Raw genomic sequence first — 27,427 nt, 5'->3', positions numbered from 1 at the left:
TCATTGTTCCTTCCAAGTTTCTACCACTAGTTGAAAATTTTCATGATCTTCACAAAAAATAAGGACTTCATTTTACATCAAAAGAAAAATAACAATGAGACCCAAAGCAAGGTCAAATCTCATTTGACCATTTACCAAACCCTGCAAAAGTACAAGTCTCTTCACATAAGCATGGTCCGAATCTGAGGAAACCAAAGTAAGAATTAAGATAGTTCTGATAGTATATTTTACTGTAGAAGAGGTAATTAATGAAGCACTTGTTTCGGGGTACATTTGAGTTCTACACTTTACTCTGCTTCCCAGCAAGAACAAAATGAGCGCATCATTCATTTGCTTTAGCCTCTAAATCTGCCAACTGGCAAGCCCACCCCTAACAATGAGACTACAACAGCAAGGACACAGAGAAAGGTATATCACCAATCTTCTTGTTGGTTCTGCCACAATGCTCATGTTCCTGACCTAGGCCTCCATCGAGTTTCTGATTCTTGCTCAGGTGTTTCAAGTATGGTTCACTGTGTCTACTGCCTCCTGACCTCTCTAGTATCTTGATGTACTTACTTTCCTTCTGATTTTGAAAGAATTAGAACTTTCTCCCTGGACCACTGGATTCTTTTTTTTTTTTCTCTTCTACTTCCCTACTCTGGTCCCAGGAAAGCCACAGTGAATCTTACACCCAGAGTTCTATTTCTACATAAGGAAAGATAATACCCAAGAAAGCCTACTTTCATCCTTTATTTAATCCTGAATGGAGCAGGGGGTGGGGAGGCCTTTCGTTACATAAGTGGTTGGTTATCACGCACTAAAAAGAAGACTGAGCGACTGAAAACTACAGCATAACATTAATCTTTTTTGCATGATCCAGCCTTTTTTCTATGTTCCTGATCCACATCTGGGTACCCAGACTCAGAGTTCTGCTCTCTTAAATTGAGTGTATTTCTACTCTGCCAAAGCAGGTATCACTTTTTGTCTATAAGGGATTCAGACTCCAACCTGACCAAACCATAGGAAGTCCTCACTACTGGTTTATGGTAAATTCGTTCTTGTTTGGAGGAAAATAATAAAGAGATCTTACCATATCTAGAACAAGTTGAGTTTTAGAAATAGATTAACTCTACCTTTTGTGTTATATATCTCATTCTCAAATTTAGAATGTTGATAGATGGAGGGACCCAGAAAAAAAAAACTGGTCTAGTGGTTTTCAAACCATGAGAAGCTTCACACTCTTCTTCAAGTGGTGGATATGGAAGAGTAGGATCCAAAGTGTAGGAGCTCTGGATTTCCTCTTCCAGTGCAAACAGAGCATCTAAAGCCAGCTTTCATCCTTTTTTATACATTGGCTTTCTGCCTAAGATTTTATTTGAAGAATAAAACAATTTAACAATTTCAAAACCATTGCTTTAGTCTTATATCCTTATTTTATATGAGTTAATCTGTGGGTACTACCTGTGGCAGAGCCAAGATCCAGTCTCCTGACTGTAAAGCAGTCTTTCTCTCCCAATCAGAATAATCCAAGTCAATCTGTCCAGTCAACTACTTAGAATACAGAATATACTTTCCTAGAGGCAAAATACTATTCCTAAGAATTTGGCTCTAATATTATCCCTAGAAGCCCCATTATTCTAAAACCAGAGCTCAGATGGTACCTCCAAGTACAAATAACTTCTGAGCTTCAGGGATGCTGGGGTGGGGGTGAGGCCTCCTACACTGGAAGTTCTGAAGCTAGAGGTTGGATAGAAGTTCAGACAGCACCACTAGGGAAGGGCTCTGTGGTCTATTACCTCTTTGGCTAGGGTAATTTGTGAATCATACACATATGCTAAATCTCTAATATAAAGAATTCATACTGGGGCTGGCGCCATGGCCGAGTGGTTAAGTTCGCGTGCTCTGCTTTGGCAGCCCAGGGTTTCGCCGGTTTGGATCCTGGGCTCGACATGGCACCACTCATCAGGCCATGCTGAGGCAGCATCCCACATGCCACAGCTGGAAGGACCCACAACTAAAAATATACAACTATGTACCAGGGGGCTTTGGGGAGAAAAAGGAAAAAATAAAATCTTAAGAAAAAAAAAAGAATTCATACACATTAATAAGACAAACATAATAACCCTAACACAATAAAGACAGGGTCATGCAATAGAATACTAAGAAGCTATTAAAATTCTGTAAACCTCTATCCACTGACAAGGAAAAATAAAAATGTTCAGGTTACAAAATTAGTCTATACAGTGTGGTCCCATTTCTATTTTCAAAAAGTTGTGTCTATATATGGATCAAAAGGATCTAGAAGGGGGCTGGTCCAGTGGCACAGCAGTTAAGCGTGCACATTCCACTTCGGTGGCCCAGGGTTCACAGGTTGGGATCCCAGGTGCGGACATGGCACCACTTGGCAAGCCATGCTGTGGCAGGCGTCCCACATATAAAGTAGAGGAAGATGGGCACAGACGTTAGCTCAGGGCCAGTCTTCCTCAGCAAAAACAGGAGGATTGGCAGAGATGTTAGCTCAGGGTTAATCTTCCTCAAAAAAAAAAAAAAAAAGAAAGAAAGAAAAAGGATCTAGGATAGAATGTCAGTTTTCAGAGTGGAAGAGAATTTGGGTGTTTTAAAATATTTTTTCAACTTGTCTTTTCTTTCTTTTTTTTAAAGATTGGCACCAGAGCTAAGATCTGCTGCCAATCTTTTTTTTTTCGTCTTTTTTCTTCTCCCCCAGCCCCTTGGGTACATAGGGTATATTCTAGTTGTGAGTGCCTCTCGTTTGTGCTATGTGGGACACCACCTCAGCATGGCTTGATGAGCAGTGCCATGTCCGCGCCCAGGATCCGAACCAGAGAAACCCCGGGTTGCCGAAGCAGAGCGTGCGAACTCAACCACTCAGCTATGGGGCCAGCCTCTCACCTTGTCTTTTTTTTAAAAAAAAAAAGAAAAAAACACAGTATTGTTATTTGCTTTTATAAAAATTTTATCCAAAATTTAATTTTAGAAAAAAATTTTAAAAAGCCAAATGCTACAGAGACATGACAGTAACTGTCCAAAACACTTCTGTGTGTCCATTCTTCTGTTAGTCTGTGCCACCTGATGTTTGTGTTCTGTCAACCATAAGGCTAGTGATGACAGCTGTAGTCCAATCCAATGTTCTCTTTGCACTCTGGGGCCCCATTGATTTCCATTCTTATATGTAATGCCCTCTAGGACTCTGCTTTTATATTGTCCTCCCAATTCACAAGCTGATAATGTAAAGGTATTATATTCCCTCCTTCCTGTTTGCCTGTTCAACTACTACCACTATGACGGTGGTGATCAAAACCTCTAATCTGCTGACCCTATTGCCTTTTTGTTTTTCTTCAATCCCAGAAGCCTTCTCCCTTCCTATTCAGGTTAGATTCTATAGTCCCCCATCTCAACAGCATTTGATAACACTATTGGACCATATGTCCTTAGTAAATCTCACCCTGGAGGAGCCCTACTATCCATATTTTACCACATGCCCTGAAGAATCTGAATGTTGCTTCAGAAAATTATAAAGCAGGGCTAATTAGTATCTATAAATTCATGAATATCAATATCAAAGGTGCCCTTCAATCATGCCTAGAATCCTATTAGGTTTCTGTGGCAACTTACTCTCCCCCTCCTTACAACTATTTCAAACTTCTCTACACTCTTCAAACTGTCTAATCACCCACACTCCCTCTGCTCACAACTGGTGACTTCACGTCATTCATTACAGAAGCAATGCTGAAGCTATCATATGGAAACTCTCTAAACTCTCCACTACCAAATCTACAAATCTTCCTAACGTACATCCATCTTGTTCATCTTCTTTATCTTCCCTCCTGTTCCTTCAGCTACCGAAGGCCCATCCCAACTTCTATATTTTAAATCCTATCCCCTCCCACCTTTCTCAGAAACCGGATATTCTTTACCATCATTGATGCTCTTTCCTCTGTCTATTCAAAACTCTCTTGCTGTTTGAATCACCTTTTTAACCTTCGTGGGCCTCTCTCATATAAATCTTACACTCCACAGTTAGTAATCTGAGAAAAGTCTGAAGAGGTCATTGACACGTCATAAAGAGACAGAAGAAATATGAAGAAAAGGATTTCTGAAACACAAATCTGATCATGTCACCTCCCTGTTAAAGCTCACTTCTTACATCTGTTTTAATACTCCACGATCCAACCAACCAAAGGGCCTTTGCATATGCTGATGCCTTTATCTGGAATGTTCTCCCACACTTTACCTAGCTTAGTAATTAACAGTATAGCTTCTACAGACAGATTGCCTGGATTCAAATCTCACCTCTGCCATTTATTAGTTGTGTGACCTCAGTTCACCCATTTGCAAAGTGTGGAGGGCAACAAGTACCTACCTTATAAGAGTTATGTGAGGATAAATGAGTTATTAGGTATAAACTGCTTAGAACAGTACTGGGCACACTCTGAATGTTCTACATGTTTCCTAAATAAATGAATAAACCTGAGATGTACTCTAGCATAATAGCTAGGAGCCCAAACCCTAGAACCATACTGCCTGTGCATGACATTTGGCTCTAAGACATATGCTGTGAGACCCTAAGCACTTATTCGCCACTCAGTTTCCTCATTTGTAAAACAAGATAATAATCTATCTCATGGATCTATCATGAGGATTAAATGAATAAATATAGAAAGGGCTTAGAACAGTACTAAGAACAGAGTAATGTTATATAACTGCAAACTATTGCTATTATTTTCCAGTTATCAACTCAAGTATCACTTCCTCATGGAAGCCTTTTCTCAACCCACCAGGCTAGGCAAGGGTCCCTCTGTCATTTTCACACAGTACTGTGTCCCTTTCTTTCAGAGTCCTCCTTATCTTAGTTTCCAATTACAACTTTGTTAGTTATTTATTTATTTAGAGATTTATTAGCTTCTGTTTGTTCTACTAGATTATAAGTTCCATGAGAGAAGGGACTGAGATAGGTTTTGCCCACCTAACAGGCACCCTCAAATACCTTCTGAATTAATGAATGAATGAAATAGCTAACCAAAATCTTTAGTTTTCAAAAGGTTTGTATTCTATTTGAAAATTATCTGAAATATTTTATTACCAAGTAATGTATTAACATGATCAAGTACTATTAATTTTCAGAGTATGGAATATAAGTGGACATTAGAGGCTATAAATTCTTTAAAGTCAGCTTTAAAAAATATGAATGACAAATGAATGACCGCTAATGACCAGTAACCTCTCAAATTCAAGTGTTTGTTCTTTTCATTTACTATAAACCATTTACAAGTTTTCGGAGGAATAAGTTTTGGAGAGAAAGGTTCACTATGATTTTTTTTTATAATATGCTTTGGTGACTAACATAGCACCTAGCACCGAGAAGGCCTCTATAAATATTTGTTCTCTAAGTATGTGAACATCAGCATAAATTACTGCCTATAATATTTACGTGTCACAATCAAGACCTGGAAAGTTACAGCACTTGATCTCTGCAGAAAGAGGTGTGGAAGCCTCCTTTGTTAGGGTGCATCTATAAAACCAGGAACTCTGGCATCAACTGTATAGTCTCCACAGCCATAGTATGCTATAGTCACTGCTTGCCAAATGAAAATCTAATGAGAAATTTTTCATCTGATTGGGAACAGCTGAGATGAAGACACTATGAAACAGGCAGAGTGCCTTCTTGAAGTGCTAAGGGTACAAGGGGAGTTCACACATATTCACAGACACCTGCCCTTCCTGTAGTACTGGTGATTGTTGGTAGCTCCTGAAAAACAGACTTCAAACCTAAATTCAATCTTTTAACTTCCTTCTAAAAAAATGCCTACAGAATAACAACTGATATCACATCTAATATTTAAAGTCAAGACAAATTTTACAGATTAGGCATATGTTAGAAGTTTTATTGATTTTAAGTACCCTACCTTAAACTTTCTACTTTAGGATTCATTATGAAAGAAAGCTCTATAGTAAACCATCACAACAACTCCTCGTACCTGGTGTGTAAGTAAAACGTTGAGACTGGCTTTTTTTCCTCTTGCCATTGCAAAGATAAAAGTGCACCTGCACTGCAGCTGTAACTGCTGGGTTATGATATGGAGGAACTTCAAGGACAATATGAGCCTAAGGAGCATGGAAAGCAAGATTGTGTTACATTCAGAACTAAAAATGAAATGCACCTGCTAAACTCAGCACAACTCATGAGTCTTAATGACCCAGGCTCTCCCACGATAGATCATTATGCACATCAACTGCTCACGTAAGTCATCTGGATATTTATTCTATGGATACTTCAGTCTTAACAGAAATAAGCACTTTAAAGTAAACCATTACAGGAAAAATTGCCTTGTATTCACCGAGTTGGGTTTCTAGTTGCAGCAGAAACAAAAACAGTCTTACATACTATGTAATGAGATATTTTGCTCTACTCAATATTGCATGTTACTATACATCTTAACTGGAAGTTCATTCTGGTTTTTAACCAAGTCTAATATTTCTGTAGTTCCATTATAGTTTAGATTTCTTATCTTAAATTTTATATTCAAAATGTTCTAAGTTGGTAATACACAAAATCTGTATCAATATCAAGAATAATTTTACATAAGCAATGTGGAAACCTTTAGCCCCAAACTAATTACAATCCTTAATCTAATTTCTCCAGGTCTTTGGAAAGCACTGTGAAAAGTGGTATTCCCTACCCTAGAGACAATTCTGTCTCCATTCCAACCACGAGGAACGGACCACAGCTTTCAGTGTTGAATCCTGGAAGGCTTAAGGCTGAGGAGTCGAGAATGGTATACTAAATACACAAACCCCAGAGGGCTTGTCCTCCTCCTAGTTTTGCCCATTATGTATGTTCTTGAATGAATTTGTTTGATTTCTTCACCAAATTCAGAGAAAGAAACTAACAACTTCAGTAAGAACCTTCTAATGATCTTTCATTTCTAATTTCTCTCTTCCTACACACAGAAAATGGGAAGAAAGATATCAATTGTTTACCTTTCCCAAACTTTAATTTTAGTATCAGGAAAGTATCTATCTCACATCCAAACTTCTAAAAATTCTATCTTTCTACTACTCAAAAGATAAAAGATTTCTCATCTATACAATAAAGCACCATTATCCAACTTTCTCATTAAGCTTCTTAAATATTTCTAAAGACATAACGTAAATTTCTTACCCCCTGACATTTTTCCCTGATTATTTTCCCTTCTACTTCCCACTGAGGTCGTCCATCTGTTGAAAGAAACAATTTACAATTAAAAGTAATTCAAGTCAGAAACATATAGACAGAATATAACATATTTAGTGTCATAATTTCTTGGCAAAGGGAATCTTTTTCTCACTGACTTCCATTATAAAAATAAATGTGTACCCATGAGGAAAAATGGGGAGAAAGAATTTGGGCTGTTCGAGTTAGCAGGCCCCACAGAGTTTATTCTACCAAGTGATGTTTGAAAATCGTCTGAGAGTACCTCCACCAATAAGTGGCCAACTCTGCTTGTATGCCTTAAGTAATGGTAAATTCACTCCCTCACCAAGTAATCCATTTCATCTTTGGACAATAATTGCTGCTGGAAAGCTCTTCATGATAGATGACATCTGTCTCCTTATACTATCCAACCACTGGTCTAAGTACTACTCCTTGTAGCCACCACCGAAAAAACCTTGAGTGCTTCTGTGTAAGACAGTATTTCAGATGTTTAAAAGCAGCTATGTTTGTTTGTATCTCCTCTTCGGCTGGTTAGCAGCCCCAGTTCTGCATCTATCCCTTACACAATATTTTAACCTTCTTGGTCAGTCTTCTTTGAACACTCCTCCAGTGTGATTATCTCCCTCCAAAGGCACCAGGCCCAGAACTGAAGAGCCCAGGTGAGAAATAACCCAGCAGAGTAGAGAGTGACTGAGGCTCTTGCCACCTTATGTGGAAATGTTGTGTCTCTGTTAAAAGTTTTCTGGGGCAGCTGCACCAGTCTAACCCTTACACTTAATGTGTGGTCAGCAAGTGTCCCTCAGTCTGCCACATTTCCTACTACCAAGCTCAAGCTCCCACATTGTGCCCTTATGTAGCTGCTCCCCTCCCCCTCCACCGCCCTGCAACTCCTGTTATGTTAATTTCTCCCTACTAGATTTTATTTTCTTGGATCACTTGGCTTGCCAAGATATTTTTAGGTACTGACGGTCTTCTAAAATATTTGCTAAGCTTTCCAGATTTGTCATCTGAAGATCTTGTCAACATATTTTCTGTCACTTTATCCCAAGTGAATTGTTCACCTGGGGAGGGCCCCACCTGCTACTAAAAGCTCTCACTCCAATCTGATGTTCAGCTATTCTAAACCATTCTTTTTATATCAATGGGCAGTCACTCAGTGACTAACCCATACAAGTATCTTCAGAGCTAGCATGACTTCTTCATCTGGTCTGTGAAGATATCAGGAGAGACTCAATCAAATGCCTTCAAGATTGTGACTATCATTTTCCAGTCCAATAATTAGATAATGACTACCCATGTGTAAAAGAGACTCTACAGAGAAATGCTATGTCTCCTTAGAATTATAGCTCAGTTCAGCAATCATTTGCTGGGTCCCAACATGCCAGGCACTTTGGGTTAATGAGATAATGGAGATAGGATACCCTGCCTTCAGTGTGTGGATGAAAGGCAAATACAACAATTCATTACAATGAAATGTGGTGGTTACAATAACTAATAAAGGTACACTCTGGATGTACCAAGAGCACAGAGATCAGGGTCCTTAACCTAGTCTTGGTGGGGTGGTATGAGACAAGGAAGGCTTCCTGAAGAACTCTTGAACTGAGGCTTAAAGATAAGGTGGAACATAGATGATGTAGTCTATGCAGAAGAGAGAGCATGAGCAAAGGCAAGATGGCAAGAAACTACGATTTAGGGAACCATAAGCAGCTGTGTTGGTGCAGTATTAAAGTACAAGTCAGGGAGCAGTAAGAAATGAGGCTGGAAAGATAGGCAACAGATTGTGGCCTGAATGCCACATTAAGGAGGCTAAAAAATAAAGGGATCACTGAAGGTGCTTTCAGAATGGGAGTAACATGTTCACAACTGCAATTTCATCCAAAGCAAGTAACTGCCACCATGGAACATGATTCAATCTAAATCAAAAGCTCTTAAATGTAAAGCTCTGGGTTAAATAAAATGAATTCTATAATGAAACTGCCTTAAACATACATATTTATTATATTCAGGCACTAATGAATTTTTACAATGGAAAGGGACAGGTTTGAGATACTATCTCTTCCTTATACTTGTTTTTTGTTGCTGTTCCTGTTGTTTTCTTTAATGAGGTAAGGCAGGCTTGGGCAATCCAGATACTTAATAAGAAAAGAATAAGTGTTACCTGAAGAATGAGACAGAATTGCCGATAACTTTTTTAAGATGGTTGTTGAGGATGTGTGTGTGTGTGGTGCATTTTACTTTGTGCTTTAAAATTTCCCTAAGTTGTTCTTTTAAAGGTGACTTGAGATAAAAATAAATGTAGGGGCTGGCTCCGTGGCCGAGTGGTTAAGTTCCTGCACTCCACTGTGGCAGCCCAGGGTTCGGATCCTGGGCATGCACATGGCACCGCTCGTCAGGCCACGTTGAGGCAGCGTCCCACAACCCACAACTACGAGGACGTGCAACTAAGATATACAACTGTGTACAGGGGGAGTTTGGGGAGATAAAGAAGCAGGAAAAAAAGGAAGATTGGCAACAGTTGTTAGCCCAGGTGCCAATCTTTGGGGGGGGTGGGGGGGGGAAGGAAGATTGGCAACAGTTGTTAGCCTAGATGCCAATCTTTAAAAAAAAAAAAAGGGTAAAAAATTTTGTTTTCTATGCTGAATTCCTCTGAATAAGCCATACAACTCCTAAGTTACTTCATGAATAATGGTTATTAACAATTTGCATTTTTTTAATTCAATTTATTTAAACTAAAAAAAAAAAAAATAGTTCATCCATTTCTCCCAGCCCTCACTCCTGGCCTCTGGCACCTACCAATCTGTTCTCTGTTATCTATGAGTTTTTTGAAAAAATTGTTTTTAGGGCCCAGCCCAGTGGCGCAGCGGTTAAGTGTGCACGTTCCGCTTCTCAGCGGCCCCAGGTTTGCTGGTTTGGATCCCGGGTGTGGACATGGCACCACTTGGCAAAAAGCCATGCTGTGGCAGGCATCCCACATATAAAGTAGAGGAAGATGGGCATGGATGTTAGCTCAGGGCCAGTCTTCCTCAGCAAAAAGAGGAGGATTGGCAGTAGTTAGCTCAGGGCTAATCTTCCTCAAAAATAAATAAATAAATAATTAAAAAAATAAAAATGTGAAAAAAAATTGTTTTTAGATTCCACATAAGAGATCATACAGTATTTGTCTTTCTCTCTCTGACTTATGTGACTTAGCACACTGCCCTCAAGGTCCATCCATGTTGTCACAAACAGCAAGAGTTCATTCTTTATTATGGCTGAATAATATTCTGTTATATACATACACACCACAGTTTCTTTATCCAGTCATCCACTGATGGGCACTTAGGTTGTTTCCATATCTTGGCAATTGTAAATAATGCTGCAATGAACATGGGGGTGTATGTATCTTTTTTAGTTAGTGTTTTCATTTTCTTCAGATAAATACCCAGAAGTAGAATTGCTAGATTATATGATAGTTCTATTTTTAACTTTTTGAAGAACCTCCATACTGTTTTCCATAGTGGTTGCACCAAATTACATTCCCACAAACAGTGCACAAGGATTCCCTTTTATCCACAACCTCGCCAACGCTTATTGTCTTTTTGATAATAGCCATTCTAACAAGTATGAGGTAATATCTCATTATGGTTTTGATTTGCATTTTCCCTGATGATTAATGATGCAGAGCATCTTTTCATGTACCTGTCGGCTATTTGTATATCTCCTTCAAAAAAGTCTATTCAGATCTTCTGTCCATTTTTTAATCAGATTGGTTTTTCTTCTGTTTAGGTGTATGAGTTTTTTACATGTTTTGGATATTAGCCCCTTATCAGATATATGATTTGCAAATATTTCCTCCCATTCAGTAGGTTGCTGTTCCCTTTTGTTGATGGTTTCCTTTCCTGTGCAGAAGCTTTCTAGTTTGATAAAGTCCCATTTGTTTATTTTTGCTTTTGTTGCTTTTGCTTTTGGTGTCAGATTCAAAAAATCATCAAGACTTATGACAAGGAGCTTACCACCTATGTTTTCTTTTAGGAGTTTTATGGTTTCAGGTCTTCCATTCAAGTCTTTAATCCATTTTGAGTTAATTTTTGTGTATGGTGTAAGACAGTGGTCCAGTTTCACTCTTTTGCATGTGGCTGTCCAATTTTCCCAACACCTTTTATTGAAGAGACTGTCCTTTCTCCATTGTATATTCTTGGCTCTTTCGTCTTAAATTAACTGACTACATATGCACTGGTTTATTTCTGGGCTATTTTGTTCCATTGACCTATGTCTTTTTATGCCAATATTGTAATATTTTAATTACTATAACATTGTAATATAGCTTGTAACCAGGGAGCATGATACCTCCAGCTTTACTCTTTCTCAAGATTGCTTTGGCTGAATTATTCAGTGTCTTTTATTGTTCTATACTCATTTTAGGATTGTCTGTTCTATTTCTGTGAAAAATGCCATTGGAATTTTGACAGGGATTGCACTGAATTTGTATACTGCTTTGGGCAGAATGGACATTTTAACTGTATTAATTCTTCCAATCCATGAGCACAAAATATCATTCCATTTATTTGTGTCTTCTTCGATCTCTTTCATTAATGTCTTATAGTTTTCAATACACAGGTCTTTCACCTTCTTTGTTAAATTTATTCCTAGGTATTTTATTCTTTTTGATGAAATTGTAAACGGGATTTTCTTTTCTTTCTCTTTCTTTCTTTGCCAAGGAAGATTAGCCCTGAGCTAACACATTGCCAATCTTCCTCTTTTTTTTCGCTTGAAGATGATTAGCCCTGAGCTAATATCTGTGCCAATCTTCTCTATTTTAAATGTTGACTGCCACCACAGCACGACTGATGAATGGTGCAGGTCTGCATCTGGGATCCAAATCTGTGAACCTGGGCCACCAAAGTGCAGCATGCCAAACTTAATCACTAGGCCATGGGGCCATCCCCAGGATTATTTTCTTAATTTCTCTTTCTGATAGTTCTTTATTAGTGTACAGAAAAAGATTTTTATGTATTGATTTTGCATCCTGTAACTTTACTGAAGTCATTTATTAGCTTTAACAGTTTTTTGATGGAGTCTTCAGGGTTTTCTAAATATAATATCACATTATCTGCAAATAGTGAATTTACTTCTTCCTTTTCAATTCAGGTGACTTTTACACTTATTTTTCTTGCCTAATTGCTCTGGTTAGGACCTGCAATACTATGTTGAATAAAAGTGGCGAGAGTGGGCATCCTTGTCTTATTCCTGATCTTAGATGAAAAGCTTTCAGCTTTTCACTGTTGAGTATGATGTTAGCTTTGGGCTAACCACTATTCAGTCACTATAACTTTACTCTCTTAATCCATAGCACTTTTATCTGGAATTATCTTGTTCATTTATTTGCTTATATGTTTATTGTCTGCTCCTTCACTAGAATCTAGGCTCTATCAAAGCAGGCAACCTGAAGGTTTTATTTACCATTACATCCCCAAAGCCTAGAGCAGTATCAGTCACTAGCAGTTGCTTCATAAATAATTGATGAATTAATAAATGGTGAAACAGAACTGCTATTTCTTGAACATAGGCAAGTATTGGTCAGGGTCTAAGGGGTTGGCAAAAAGTGAATTTTTAAAAATTTATTTTTATTTTATTGAGGTCATAGTTTATAACATTGTGAAATTTCAGTTGTACATTATTATTTGTCAGTCACCATACGTATGTGCCACTTTACCCCTTATGCCCACCCCCTCAACCCCCTTCCACTTCTGGTAACCATTAATCTGTTCTCTTGGTCCACATGTTTGTTTATCTTCCACATGTGAGTGAAATCATATGGTATTTGTCTTTCTCTCTGGCTTATTTTGCTTAAGATAATATGCTCAAGGTCTATCCATGTTGTTGTAAATGGGACAATTTTATCTTTTTCATAGCTGAGCAGTATTCCATATCTTCTTTATCCATTTATCAGTCAATGGGCACTTGGGTTGCTTCTATGTCTTGCCTATTGTGCATAATGCTGCAACGAACATAGGAGTGCATGCAACTCTCTGAATTCTTGATTTCAAGTTCTTTGGATAAATATCCAGTAATGGGATAGCTGGGTCGAATGGTATTTCTATTTTTTATTTTTTGAGAAATCTCCATACTACTTTCCATAGTGGTTGCACTAGTTTGCATTCCCACTAGCAGTCTATGAGGATTCCCTTTTCTCCACATCCTCTCCAACATTTGTTGTTTTTTGTCTTGGTAATTATAGCCACTCTAACAGGTATAAGGTGATATCTCATTGTAGTTTTAAAAATTTTAGTTTTCCTTTTTCTCCCCAAAGCCCCCCAGTACACAGTTGTATATTTTTAGTTGTAGGTCCTTCTAGTTGTGGCATGTGGGATGCCACCTCAGCATGGCTTGATGAGCGGTGCCATATTCACGCCCAGGATCCAAACTGGTGAAACTCTGTGCCGCTGAAGTGGAGCACACAAACTTAACCACTCGGCCATGGGGCCAGCTCCCTCATTGTAGTTTTGGTTTGCATTTCCCTAACGATTACTGATGTTGAACATCTTTTCATATGCCTGTCTTCATATATCTGTCATACAGATAGGCCATCTGTATATCTTCTTTGGAAAAATGCTTGTTTGTCTTCTGCCCATTTCTTGATCAGGTTGTTTTTTTGTTACCAAGTTGTATGAGTTCTTTATATATTCTGGAGATCAACCCCTTGTTAGATATATGATTTGTAAATATTTTCTCCCAGTTGGTGGGTTGTCTTTTCGTTTTGTTCCTTATTTCCTTTGCCTTGCGGAAGCTCTTTAGTCTGATGACGTCCCATTTGTTTATTTTTTCTTTTGTTTCCCTTGCCCAAGTAGACATGGTATTCGAAAAGAGCGTTCTAAGACTGATGTCAAAGAGTGAACTGCCTATATTTTCTTCTAGGAGTTTTACAGTATCACATCTTACCTTCAAGTCTTTAATACACTGTGAGTTACTTTTTGTGTATGGCAAAAGATAACGTCTACTTTCATTCTTTTGCATGTGGCTGTCGAGCTTTCCCAACACCATTTATTGAAGAGACTTTCCTTTGTTCTTTGTACGTTCTTAGCTCCTCTGTTGAAGACTAGCTGCCTATAGATGTGGTTTTATTTCTGGACTTTCAATTCTGTTCCATTGATCTGTGTGTCTGTTTTTGCGCCAGTACCACACTGTTTTGATTACTATAGCTTTGTAGCATATTTTGAAGTCAGGGATTATGATGTCTCCAACCTTGTTTTTTTTCTCAGGATTCCTTTAGTTATTCAGGGTCTTTTGTTGCCCCATGTGAATTTTAGGATTCTTTATTCTATTTCTGTTAAAAACGTCATTGGGATTACATTGAATCTGTAGATTGCTTTAGGTAGTATGACCATTTTAACTATGTTTATTCCTCCATTCCATGTACATGGAATATTTTTTATTTCTTTATGTCATCATCGATTTCTTTCGATAATGTCTTATAGTTTTCATTGTATAGGTCTTTCACCTCCTTGGTTAAATTTATTCCTAGATATTTTATTGTCGTGATTGTAAATGGGACTGTATTCTTGAGTTCTCTTTTTGTTAGTTCATTTTTAGAGTATAGAAATGCGGCTGATTTCTATAAGTTGATTTTGTACCCTGCAACTTTGCTGTAGTTGTTACATTATTTCTAATAGTTTTCCAATGGCTTCTTTAGGGTTTTCTATATACAAAATCATGTTGTCTGCAAACAGTGAAAGTTTCACTTGGAAGGAAGTGAATTTTAAGGGAGAAGAAGACAGATGAAAACATGGTTTCCAGCTGAAGAAGAAGGTCCTGACGTTAATAATAAAGATCAGGAACAGTGAGATGAATTGGTTTGTGAAGTCTGACATGTTTTCATATTTTAAATATCAGTGGGACATTTACATAGCAATATTCAATGGGTATTAAAGAAACAGGTCAGAAGTTCAGGAGACTTGGTAGCTGATGAAATTTCCCAGAATGAAGGAATATAATGAAAAGAAAACTGAATACAGAACTTTGGAAAACTTCTATATTTAAGGGCCAGAAAGAATGGTTAATAAAAGATGAGCAGGAATAGTTAGAGATGTGCTGAGAACCAGGTAAGCACAATTACACAAAAGCCAAGAAAGAAAAGGGTGTCAAGGAGAGTGGGTAGCTGACTGCCAAATAAATTTTTAGGATGTTAAGATTTCAATATAGTGAAAGATAAACAATTAAAGAGTAAGTAACAGGTAAGGCAATGAAGGTAGATGACGGATTACTTTTTTGAGAGGTTGGATGATAAATGAAAGAGAAATGAAATAAGAGCTTATGAGGATGACAGAGTCAAGAGAAAGAGAATGTTTAGGATGAGAAGATTTGAACGTATTTAAACTAAAAAAAAAAGGATGCAGTGGAGAAAGAGGTAGTGAAATTACAAGAGATAGGCAACAGGGGCAATGAATACCCTCAAATACTTAAGTTTAAAACAGATAAAAATAAATGAGATAAGCATTTAAATTAAGAAAAAAATACTAAGCCAAAAAACAGTGAAAATTAGGAAAAATACAGAAATTAGAGAAACAGAAAACAAAGACACAACTGAAAGGATCAATAAAGCCAAGTACTCTGGAAAAAACGATTAAAAAAACAAAAGATGGTACAAATAAATAACAGCAGGAATACATTTTTTAAAAGAAAGGTAACTCCAGATGCAGAAAGAGAATATTATGAGCAAATTAGTGTTAATAAATTGGAAAACTTGGATGAAATAAATAAAATCCTGGTGTGAAATAACACAACAGAAATATATTGGTCTCTGCCTCTACTTCCTGGCATAGAGCTCCTAAAACTCTTATAATTTCCTAAGTGATCAGTACACTACAAGCATCTTTTATTCTAATATTTGGTCTTTGATCCTGGTTCCTGACACAGAAGTCCTAAATCCGTTGGAATTTCCTGAGTGACAGGAGTGTCTTTTGTTCTAAGGAGATGACTCTTGGTGGGCTCCTGGATGGAGGCTGGTCGCTAAAAAGAACAAGCGATAATTAGAAGCTTAGAATTTTCAGCCCTACTCCCATTCTCCAGAGAGGAGCTGTAAATGGAATAATCCAATCATGCCTATGTGATGAAGCTTCCATGAAAATTTCTATACTATGGGGTTTGGGGAGCTTCTGAGTTGCTTAATACATGGAGGTGCTAGGAGAGTAGCATGCCGTAGAGAGCATATAAGCTCTGCTCCCTTTCCCATATACCTTGTTCTTCCATCTGGATCTTCACCTGTATCTTTTATGATATCTTTTATTATATAGTAAACTGGTAAACGTTAAGTTAAGCGTTTCCTCGAGTTCTGTGAGCTGTTCTACCAAATGATCGAATCCAAGAAGGGGGTCACAGGAACCTCTGACTTGTAGCCAAGTTGGATAGAATTGTGAGTAACCTGGGGACCTACTACTTTCAACTGGCACCTGAAGTTGGGAGGAGTCTTATGGGATTGAGTCTGTAATGTGTTGGGTCTGCACTAACTCCAGTTAGTGTCAGAACTGAATTGAAGTGAACTGAGGACACCCAGTTGGTGTTGAAGAACTACTCGATGTATGGAAAACCCACATATCTGGTGTCAGAAATGTTGTGAGTGTGGTAGTATTGTGAGAGTTGAGGAGAAACACATGAAGAGTGTGCTTTTCTATTCACCTACAAAAATATAAATCACCAAAATTAAATTAAGAAAAATAAACTTAAATGGTCCTATAACCATAAATGGAATTATATTAGAAATTAATAGCTCCCCACAACGACAGCCCCCAACCCAGAAGGTTTCAGAGGTAAGCTCTGCCACATGTTCAAAGGAAGGTGACTACATGACTTTCAGAGAATGGAAAAAGATGGGGCACTCTCCAACTCATTCTGATATCCAGAATGTATAAAGAATCCTATAAGTCAGCAAGAAAATGAAAGTTGACTCAACAGAAAAAATGGGCAAAGACATGAACGGGCATTGCACAAAAAAGAAAACATGAATGATTCATAACAATCTCAATAGATACCAGGGAAATTCGAACCCAAAGTTCAAGATACCATTTTACACCTATTGGATTAACAAAACTTAACAATTATAACATTTTTGCTTATGTCTACCAGGTGATAAGAACCAGGATACACATTGCAGCATTGTTAGCTATCATTTGGCAGTGCCAAAAACTGGACACAGCCCAGACAGTCAGTGAGAGAATGGAAATAAATTGTGGCACATTCATACAATGTGAAAACAAAAGATCTTCAGTTACATGGATCAATCTTGAAACATTAACGTTGATTTCTGAAAAAAGCAATTTTCAGAAGAATACATGCAATATTATATAACGTCCAGAAACAGGGGAAAATATATAAAACTACAAAGATAAGCAAAGACTGATTCAGGAGAGAGATCCATTTGGAAAGCAGTATCAAGAAGCCTTTAAAGGTAAATGTCCTATATCTTAAACTGGGTAGTAGGTATGAGTATTTGTTATATTATTCTTATTAGAATAGTATTTCATAGTTTTAAAAATGTTTAAAAAAATACAGGAGAGGAAATAATTGATGGAAAAGTGTTTTAAATATGCTCAAGAAGGGCTAAAACCAAATACCCTGATAGATACAGGATTCTTCTAATTTCCTAAAAATTAAGATACAATTCAGATAATTAGACATAAAATTCACCCTTTTAAAGTATACAATTCAGAGGTTTTGAGTATATTCACAGAGCTGTACAACCATCACCACTATCTAATTCCAGAAACCTCTTCCCCATAGCAGTCACTCTCCAGTGACACCTCTCTCCAACCCCTAACAACCAGAAATCTACTTTCTGTCTCTATGGATTGTTGATTTTGGACATATTGTGCTGGCTTCTTTCACTTAGCACAATGTTTTCAAGGTTCATCCATGTTGTAGCATGAAGCAGTACTTTATTCTTTTTTATGATTGAAAAATATCCCATTGTATGGATATACCACATTTTGTTTATCAGCTGATGAGCATTTGGGTTGTTTCCATTCTTTTTTTGCTTTTATGAATAATGCTGCTATAAGCATTTATGTCCAAGTTTCAATTCTCTTGAGTATATTTATACCTAGAAGTAGAACTACTGGAGGATTCTTCTACTTTTGAGATATACTTAATGAGAACTTAACATTTATATAAAAATTTTATACATGCTTTGTTTACAATAAAATCTGCATAAATGACACCTGTAGCTTTAGGAAAACTATTTTATAATTAATGTCGGTGAAATACCTGAATTATTTTGCCCCTTCATTTGAGGTCAATCAACTCAAATCTTATATTATTTACCTTGTCCTTTTTCAAGAAAAATGATTTTGGATTCTGGAAGAAAATTAGATCCAGTCACAATCATTTCATGACCTCCATTTACAGAACAACTGTTGATACTGTACTTCTCAATATGAGGAAGTTCTTGAGCAGATCGCTGGGCTGTTTTTTGGGTTTTTTTAAGAGTTGAGAAGAAACAAAATATTAGTTTACAATCTTGCATATATAAATGACAAATTCAAGCTATAAAATGAAAATAAAGAGAAGCAAACTCCAGGCTTTTAAAATTCAAGACAATGGTAACAATATCCACTAAAATCACTAACGTTACTTGGAAAACAAAATAGATTTATTAGAGTTATGTGATTTCTAAATTATTTTCTTAGATTACAACTTTAAAGAAACCAACTAATAAAGAGAAATTAATTAATGACTGCAACTTCAAACTGACTCCAACACTTCATCCATTTTTCTCTTTTTAGCTTAAGTCTTTACTACATTTCTTTCCTACAAGTGTCTGTTAAAATTTATAAATCTAATATAATTATAAAAAGCAAATTAAATTGAAAGATGTGTAATTAAATTGCATACAATTAAAAGAAGACAAGTTTCTAAAGGAAAAACACCAAGTAGCCCTTTCGTCAAAAAAATATCTACATCATCATTGAGATATCAAGATTCCATTTTGGACAATTTTCTAAATAACTAAGTAACTGAAGCATACATGAAGTACTGCACATTTCAATACTGAATTCTTTTTAAATGCATGTAATTGTTTCTATAGTACACTGCACTCTTCCTTCCCAAGGTATGTGGGAACCCAGAGTATACTCTTCCCAGAGTATGTGAACATAATTTTTCTTAATGCCTTAGAGTCATTATTTAAATTATCAACTTTTAGAAACAGTGACCTTGGTGCCACCTTTCTCTGATATTCAATAATTCCAAGTTGGTATCTTTTCTAGAGATGATATTTCTGGCTTTTCTTTCTTTCTTTCTTTTTTCTTTAACTGCTAGAGCTTCAAGCTATTGATTGTACTTCTTTTGATTGCCTAGGTTCTCTAAGGATTTCTTCTTGCCAAATGCCAAGATAACTAGGTTTCTCTCTGGATTAAAACAAGTAAAAAGAAGTGTGGATTATACTTTCTTCTTCACATTTGGAAAACAGGACTACTTTCAGTCCTATTACCTGGGTGGAAAATTGGTAGCTTTGAAGGTCAGCTGTGTTTTCCTTGGCTAGAACAACATTTTAAAGAAATTTAAACTAGAATGCCTTTAGGAAGCATGCACTCTTAGTTCACTATGGCTCTTGTCGCTCTCAACTATTTTCCCAAGCCACAAAAGGCATATGAATTGGGATCCCTGCCCCATTTGAAGAGAATGTTAAAATAAACCCTTTCACAGGGGATGGGTCTGGGATTTAGGATCAACTACCACTTGGGAAGTACTGAGCACCAACTTAACTCTCAGAAAATATTTATGTCCCCAGGAGTGTTCCAAATAGCTCACAGAGTCATAAAAATAAGCACTAACTAGCCTAGGAAGTAAACTAATTCAAGTTTTAGATATTTATGGTGGAAAATAGCCATCACAGGTGCATTCAAAGTAGCAGCAAAAGTGTGTTCAACAAATGGCATAGCCATACTAAAAAAATTATGCATATGATAAAAATAATATTTTTGAAGAATATTTAACAATATGAGAAAATGCCCATTATAAGTGAAAAATACCAAAATAAGATATAAAACTATATCAAGTAAACTCAACTAAAAAATATTGTATATATGTATATAAAGAGAGAGACAAAAAAAAGAAAGAAAGAAAGAAAAGAAAAGAAAATCCAAAGAAAGGTTAACAGTGACTATCTCGGGGAAGTGATATTATACAAAAGATTTTAATAATATTCTTTGTACCATTCTGCTTTTTCTATGCTCTCATCAATAATCACATATTAATAAACTAAAAGAAAATACAGAAAATCATTTGAGTAGCTTCATCTCAACAATTCAAACTACTCTATGAACTTAAATTATTTAAATTACTTTGTTAAACAAGAGACAGAGGGACTAGCCCTGTGGAGCAGTGGTAGGGTTTGGCACACTCTGCTTCAGTGGTCTGGGTCTGTGAGTTCAGATCCCAAGTGCAGACATACACCACTTGTGAGCCATGATGTGGCAGTGACCCACATATAAAGTAGAGGAAGACTGGCACAGATGTTAGCTCAGGGCTGGTCTTCCTCAAGCAAAAAAAAAAAAAATGGAGGAAGATTGGCAGTAGATGTTAGCTCAGGGCTAATCTTCCTCAGCAAAAAAAAAAAAATAAGAAGAAGAAGAAGAAGAAGGAGAGACACACATATATTCTTACATGGGCATAGAATACTCTGGGAGGATAATAAAGATGCTGGCAATGATAGCTGCTTCTAAGAAGCGGAACTAGCCGACTTGGAAATTTGCTCTGTACTCTATATCCTTTTATTCTTTTTAAATTTTGTACCATTTACCTGTATTATCTATCAAAAATTAATGCAAAAATTACTTCTACAGTGAATTCTATTACCATGGATTTACTCAGTGATTCCCACAGTCAACTGGGAAATGATAAAGCATTACTTGAATTCAGAAAATAGCAAAAGGAGGCGTAGAAAGGTAATACAGTAGGTGTGATCCCAAATTAAGAATGCATGTGGTTAACGAAGTAAAATAGTATAGTACAATCGAAAGAGCACTAAGAAAACCTGTGTTCTAGACACAGCTCTGTCACCAACAAGCAAATAACCTTGGATAAGTACTTGAGACATTCGTGCCTCAGTTTCCTCCTACACCAGATTAAGACACAGAATTAGAACACTTCTAAGTCTATGCCCTAAAGATCTAAACAGCAGTCTTGATATTTCAGTCCTAGCAGCTAACCTGCCAGAGGTCCACAGTTCTCCAGGGCTTGGGTAGATATCAGGTTCTAGGGCCTTTTCTCTTCTCTTGCCTTTGTAAGTCAGGGGAAAAAGCATTCACTTTCTCAGTCTGATGTTGTAAATAAATCATGGTAAAAAAAAACAAAAAACAAAATCCTGTAAGTGCTTATTTAGCTGAGGTATCAGCTTAAAGAGACAGGCATCTTCCAACATGGAGGCTGACATTTTAATAAAACAAACATGACCAAGTGACACTTAGTATTAGCTTCATGATTTGGTCCTCAGGTGTCATCAAGCCTTCCTTCCTCATTTACAGATAAGAAAAGTGTGGTCAAGAGAATTTATTTACAGTCACACAGCTATCTAGGGTCAAATTATAAGGAGAAGCCATTTTATAACTCCAAGAGTAGTATTCCTCTCTCCTAAAAATGTAGCTTATTTCCATATAAGAAGATCACACCAGCAATCCAGACTGTGTGCCTCAGTTTACACTTTTGATCCGAATATTACACTATAAGCAAAACAGAAAATGACCTACTATAAACAAAATTTTAAAACATCATCACCAGCTCACTTACAGCACTCAACAGGTATAGAAGCTGTCTGCAGAGAAAGAACTTTTCCATTGGGCTGTGGGATGTGTACACGAAACACAAGTCGAACTCTAGTATTCTTTCTGCCAATATCAGTTTCTCCTTTCCGAAGTTCTATATCTGAATTGCGGAGTTTCAAAATACCTGCACAGTCAATACTAGGGAGAAAAATATAAAAATTTTATTTGCTTACTGAAAATTAGTAGTTCTAAATAACTCAGCTAAATAGCTACTGTTAATTTAGCAGGGCAGACCTATCATCACTATCTGAAATCAGGCCAAAAGAGAAAGATGTATGATAGCTATTTTCTGCTATTTCAATTTTGGGATTGAAAATGTTTTTGTATGACAAAAGTAACAGTAAGTGTGGTCGACTGTCTGCAAAGATGGCTGTCAATAATTCCTCCCCATTCCTGTAGTCAGATGCTACTTCTCCCATTAAGAGGTCGAGTACCTATGTCCCTTCTCTCCTTGAGAGCCGGCCTAATGACTCGCTTTGACAAACAGAATGTCGCCAAGTGATACTGTGTAAGTTATGAGCCTAGCCCTTAAGAAGCCTTTTAAATTCCACTTTCCCTCTTTTGGAGCCCTGAACCACCATGAAGAAGTCCAACTAGCACACTGGAGAGAGAGGCCCAGAAAATCCTCAACTACTCCAGCCACCCCAGCTGAGCTCCCAGCTGAATTCAGGTACCTAAGTAATCCCAGCTGATACCACATGAATGGATCAGCTGAGTCCAACCAATCCAAAGAATCATGAAAAATAATAAAGTTATTACTTTAAGCCAGTAAATTTTGGGGGTAGTTTGTTTTACAGAACTAGATAAATGAAACATAAAATAAAGACTCTTTAAATCTATACATGCAACTAGGCCAGAAAAGATGCACTTCTAAGACCACAAATAAGCCATTAATAGCATATTTATACTTTTATAGTGATACGTTTATTAATAAAAGCAATCGATCAGGCTAAGATTCTTGCATTTCTAAAGAATGCACACACAGGATTAAAGTTTTGGCATTTAAGGTCTAATATTTCATTATCTTCAAAATTTATTACTAAGTATGGCTGCTTAACACACAATCACGGTAGGAAACAACTACCTACAACATATCTTTGTTATTCACATTTTGGAAAAATAAAGAAAGTGGATAACTAATGATCAGACATTCTAGTTAATTAAAGTTTACTCTCTCTTATAGCTTCCTTGTTATCCATCCTTTATCTACCAATAGTTCCAATTCTAATGCTTACTGCCCAGAGGCCATAGAAGTCACTTGAAAGGACAACATATATTACAAAACTAGGTTATCAAGGTAAGAACGAAGGAATAGTAAAGCACAAGGAAGAATCCCAAAGGAATGAATATTTTCATTTTCAGAAAGACACAGGAGAATAAATTTCTAAGAAAGGAAATGCTTTTGAAAATAAACATTTGTCATTTATGTATAACAAATTATATTTAACTTAAAATTGAAAAATTACACTTTAGCTCAAAGCAGTATTGGTCAAATTCTATCAAGGTAGTCATTATTCATGTTAATATCCAACATGAGTCTTTAGAGGGAAATACCAGAGGTTATACATTTTATTGAATTTTGAGGGAAGGTATTTTAGCAGAGAGCCATTTCTAATAGAAGATTTGGAATAAAAGTATGGGAAATGACCATCTTAAAACTCTGGCTAAGAAATACAAAAAAAGAAAAGGAAAAAACTCCAAACCAATTTAAAAAGTACACATATAGGAATGAAAATAACTGTTTACAACTTCCAGAGTGTAACATTGCCTCATCCACATTCATCTAGTTTTAAAAACAGGGAGGAGCTATGAATATGTGAGGGCAATGAATACTGGTGTCCTATATTTAAAGTATTTTACAGGTTTATGGGTTAGCATACTGAGCTTAAATAAAGGGTCTTCCATGTGCAAAATAGATTAGGTTTGAAATGACCAAGCCTGTGGGCCAGTAGACAAAACAAAGGGAGCATATATCCATCTTTTCCCACTTTACTGCTTTTAGAGAGCAATAGAGCCATTTAATACATACCTACAACTCACTTGTACATAAATTATTCTGAATAACGCTCTTATCTATCATTCACAAATTTTTTTTTCTTTTTTAAAAAGACTTTATTTTTTTCTCCCCAAAGCCCCCCTGTACATAGTTGTGGGTCCTTCTAGTTGTGGCACCTGGGACGCTGCCTCAGCATGGCCTGATGAGTGTTGCCACGTCCACGCCCGGGATCCAAACCTGTGAAACCCTGGGCCGCAGCAGCAGAGCGCATGAACTTAACCACTCAGCCATGGGGCCGGCCTCTTTAGTCTTCTTAAAGACTGGCACCTGAGCTAACATCTGTTGCCAATCTTCATTTTTTTTCTTCTTCTCACCAAAACCCCCCAGTAAATAGTTGTATATTCTAGTTGTAGGTCCTTCTGGCTCTGCTATGTGGGACACTGCCTCGGCATGGCTTGAGGAGCGGTGCTAGGTCAGCGTCCAGGATCCGAACCTGTGAAACCCTGGGCTGCTGAAGTGGAGTGCACAAACTCCACCACTCGGCCATGGGGCTGGCCCCCATAAATTTATCTACCACTATCTGAAATTAAATTACACTCAATCACCCAAGTATATCCTAATAGTTCCTGGGTAAAACAGGCTTATTCAGCATTAGCTACTCTGTTATCTAAGGTACATGGAAAAGGTTTCTTAGATTTGGGTAACTTCCTTGTTGCTCCTTACTTAACCCCTTCTTGGACACACACAATCTTGCCAAAAGCCTTGGTTCCTATAGGATTCATGTTCCCCAATCTAATAGTCCAGAGTGGATAGAATGGCCAGAGAAGCTTCAGGTATGTATACGGCAGGATGGTGTGAGGAGACTAAGCTGCTTGTTACCAGTGACAATGGTATTTCTGCAGCTCTGTCCTATCCGGTCTGATCCAGGCAGGCAGTATATGCGCCAGGTCTGGTTAGGGAAGGGACATGAATCATGTCCCATCACCTCTGTTCCATGTGCTAGTAGATGGGAAAAGGAGGAGGCAGATATGTTTAGATCCTACTGTTTTGATTTTTTTACACTATTCAGTATGCAAGGTTTTCCCAATTTCTCCAGAATGTGTCTTAGAAACTCAGGTACTCTTTTTTCTTTAATTTGTTGATTTATATATTATTTTTAGAAAGGATATGAGGGATTTTACAATATAAATACAAATAAAGTGAAGAAAAAAGAAATAGAAAAATGTTTTAAGTAGAAAGAACAGGAAATAAATATATCCCAAATCTAGAGTTATAGAGATTACTATAATTTCTATAACTGAGCTTGACCATGAACTTCCTGGAAGCCAAAGCAAAAAGTAAATGTGATAAAGTCACTATAGGTCTCTTGTTGCCTGGTAAAGCAAAATCCACCATGTCATCAGGAAACACCAACTTTTTTCCTTTAACTTGAAGAATCTGTGTGTGTGTGTTTGTTTGTGTGTGTGTGTGTGTGTAATAATGACCAATCTAAGAGATGATATCTTGGGGCCAGCCCCAGGGCTGAGTGGTTAAGTATCTGCGCTGTGCTTCAGCAGCCCAGGGTTTTGCCGGTTCGGATCCTGGGCGCAGACATGACACCTCATCAGGCCATGTTGAGGAGGCGTCCCACATGCCACAACTAGAAGAACCCACAACTAAAATATACAACTGTGTACTGGGGGTATTTGGGGAGAAAAAGCAATTTAAAAAAATGGCAAGTTGTTAGCTCAGGTGCCAATCTTTTAAAAAAAATAAAAAAGAGATGATATCTTTAATGATGGTTTTTCAGATTATGAGGAGGTATTCATATGGCTATTTCTTATAATGTCTTTCAAGCAAAGTTACGAAGCATAATAGGCTTCTGGTAATTTTCTATTTAACTTGATTCAAATGTACTGCTTTGAAAATCCAGAGGAACAAATGGAAACACGGCCTGCAAAGTGTGTCCTAGGGATCAATTTTACGAGTTCTTAGAAAAAGACAGTTTAAAGCTGAGTTTTAAATTCCAAAGTTCTTTGTACATCATAGCACACAGAAACTTAAGAGTAGAGATTATCAGTTAGCTGTCTGCCTTTGCCGTGAAAGAACTCTGTCATAGCCCCTGTGTAATGACTTACTGGGTTGGGTTCTTGAATACTATTTGAACAAGGAAGACAAAAATAAGGTTTGATTTAAATTTACATGAACTTGTCTTTTCTGGTAATAAGTAGGTAACAGGATAAGTGATTTCTTGAGGCAATTCTTATTTTACAATAGTAAAATTATATCATAAATTGCTATGTCTTCAGGGGTATATATTCAGTTTACCTAAAAAGTTATTTAAATATAAATTCAAAAGAACAGAGTTTGAGACTGAAATCTGATTTTATAGGACTGTTCTTGCAATAGTCTGGGATAGACGTTACTGCCGTTTTAAGAAAGGTCCATACTGTAGTTTGAAGCAACTTCTATAACAAACTTCAATGTACGTTTCACATACCTGGATGTGGCGAATTAACAGGTGCCTACTAAATACCCTTTCTTCCCTTTTTCCTCAGTAATAGGCCCCTATATTGTTAGAGGTGGCAATGTGAAAAAAACACAGCCAAGTCTTCCTTATATACAAAGATGATCAATGAGATGTAGTAAAGGTGTTGGGTAAGTTTCTGGGAAAGGCTCTTTGAAGAGGCCTGACTCAGATGGAAGTTCTCTTTTATCCTTCATCCCACCCCTTCCTCCTCATTCCTTCTGGATCGTGAGGCCACCTTGAGTATGGGAACCAGATGCTAAACATAGCAGAAGAGGGGCTGGCCCGGTGGCTGAATGGTTAAGTTTGCGCGCTCCGCTTCAGCAGCCCCAGGTTTTGCTGGTTCAGATCCCAGGCACGGACATGGCACCGCTCATCAAGCCATGCTGAGGTGGCAGCCCATGTAGCACAACCAGAGGCACTCACAACTAGAATATACAACTACGTACTAGGAGGCTTTGGGGAGAAGAAGAAAAAGAAAAAAGTATATATATATATATATATATATATATAGTAAAAAAAAAAAAAAAAAGTAAAAATAGCAGAAGAAAAAACAGAAGGAGCTTGGGGCCCCAAGCCACTGTGCTAGCCCTATAATGCCTATCTATATATTTATTTTATGGAATAAAAAACTAAATCTCTAACTGTTTAAGCCATTGCATTTCAGTTTTCTATTACAGGCAACTATATATAACCCCAACTAACCCATGTGAAGGAAACTTGCCAATCACAATTGTACTGAAATTGTTTATTTATTGTCTACTCTATTAGACCGAGAGCTACTTGGAAAAAGTCCATTTATTTTTATCTATCACCTAGCATGATGCTTGGCTGGTACTACATGGTTCATAAACTTTTGCTGAATTGAACTTTCCTTATGGAAATATGCTACCAAACTTAGCAAATATAATAAAATTATTTACATAATGTTATTCAGT

General features: G+C 37.1%; 1 protein-coding gene across 3 annotated transcripts in view; it reads right to left on the bottom strand.

Annotated features, from left to right (window-relative positions):
* The window catches only part of NFATC3 (nuclear factor of activated T cells 3), a 127,682-nt gene that overhangs the window by 31,874 nt on the left and 68,381 nt on the right, over nt 1-27,427 (bottom strand). For 2 of the 3 annotated variants that reach the window (XM_070500773.1, XM_014827665.3), the window contains exons 5-8: nt 21,953-22,125; nt 18,488-18,628; nt 7,163-7,218; nt 5,979-6,105 (exon numbers count right to left, since the gene is read on the bottom strand). In XM_070500773.1, coding sequence (XP_070356874.1) covers nt 5,979-6,105; nt 7,163-7,218; nt 18,488-18,628; nt 21,953-22,125 — 497 coding nt within the window. Of the gene's footprint in view, nt 1-5,978; nt 6,106-7,162; nt 7,219-18,487; nt 18,629-21,375; nt 21,484-21,952; nt 22,126-27,427 lie in introns of those variants that run through there. The other variant, XM_070500774.1, reaches the window with a different exon arrangement.

Source organism: Equus asinus, chromosome 28 (assembly GCF_041296235.1).
Source record: "Equus asinus isolate D_3611 breed Donkey chromosome 28, EquAss-T2T_v2, whole genome shotgun sequence".
In the NCBI taxonomy this organism is placed as follows: domain Eukaryota; kingdom Metazoa; phylum Chordata; class Mammalia; order Perissodactyla; family Equidae; genus Equus; species Equus asinus.
This window is presented reverse-complemented; position numbering and strand designations above follow the sequence as displayed.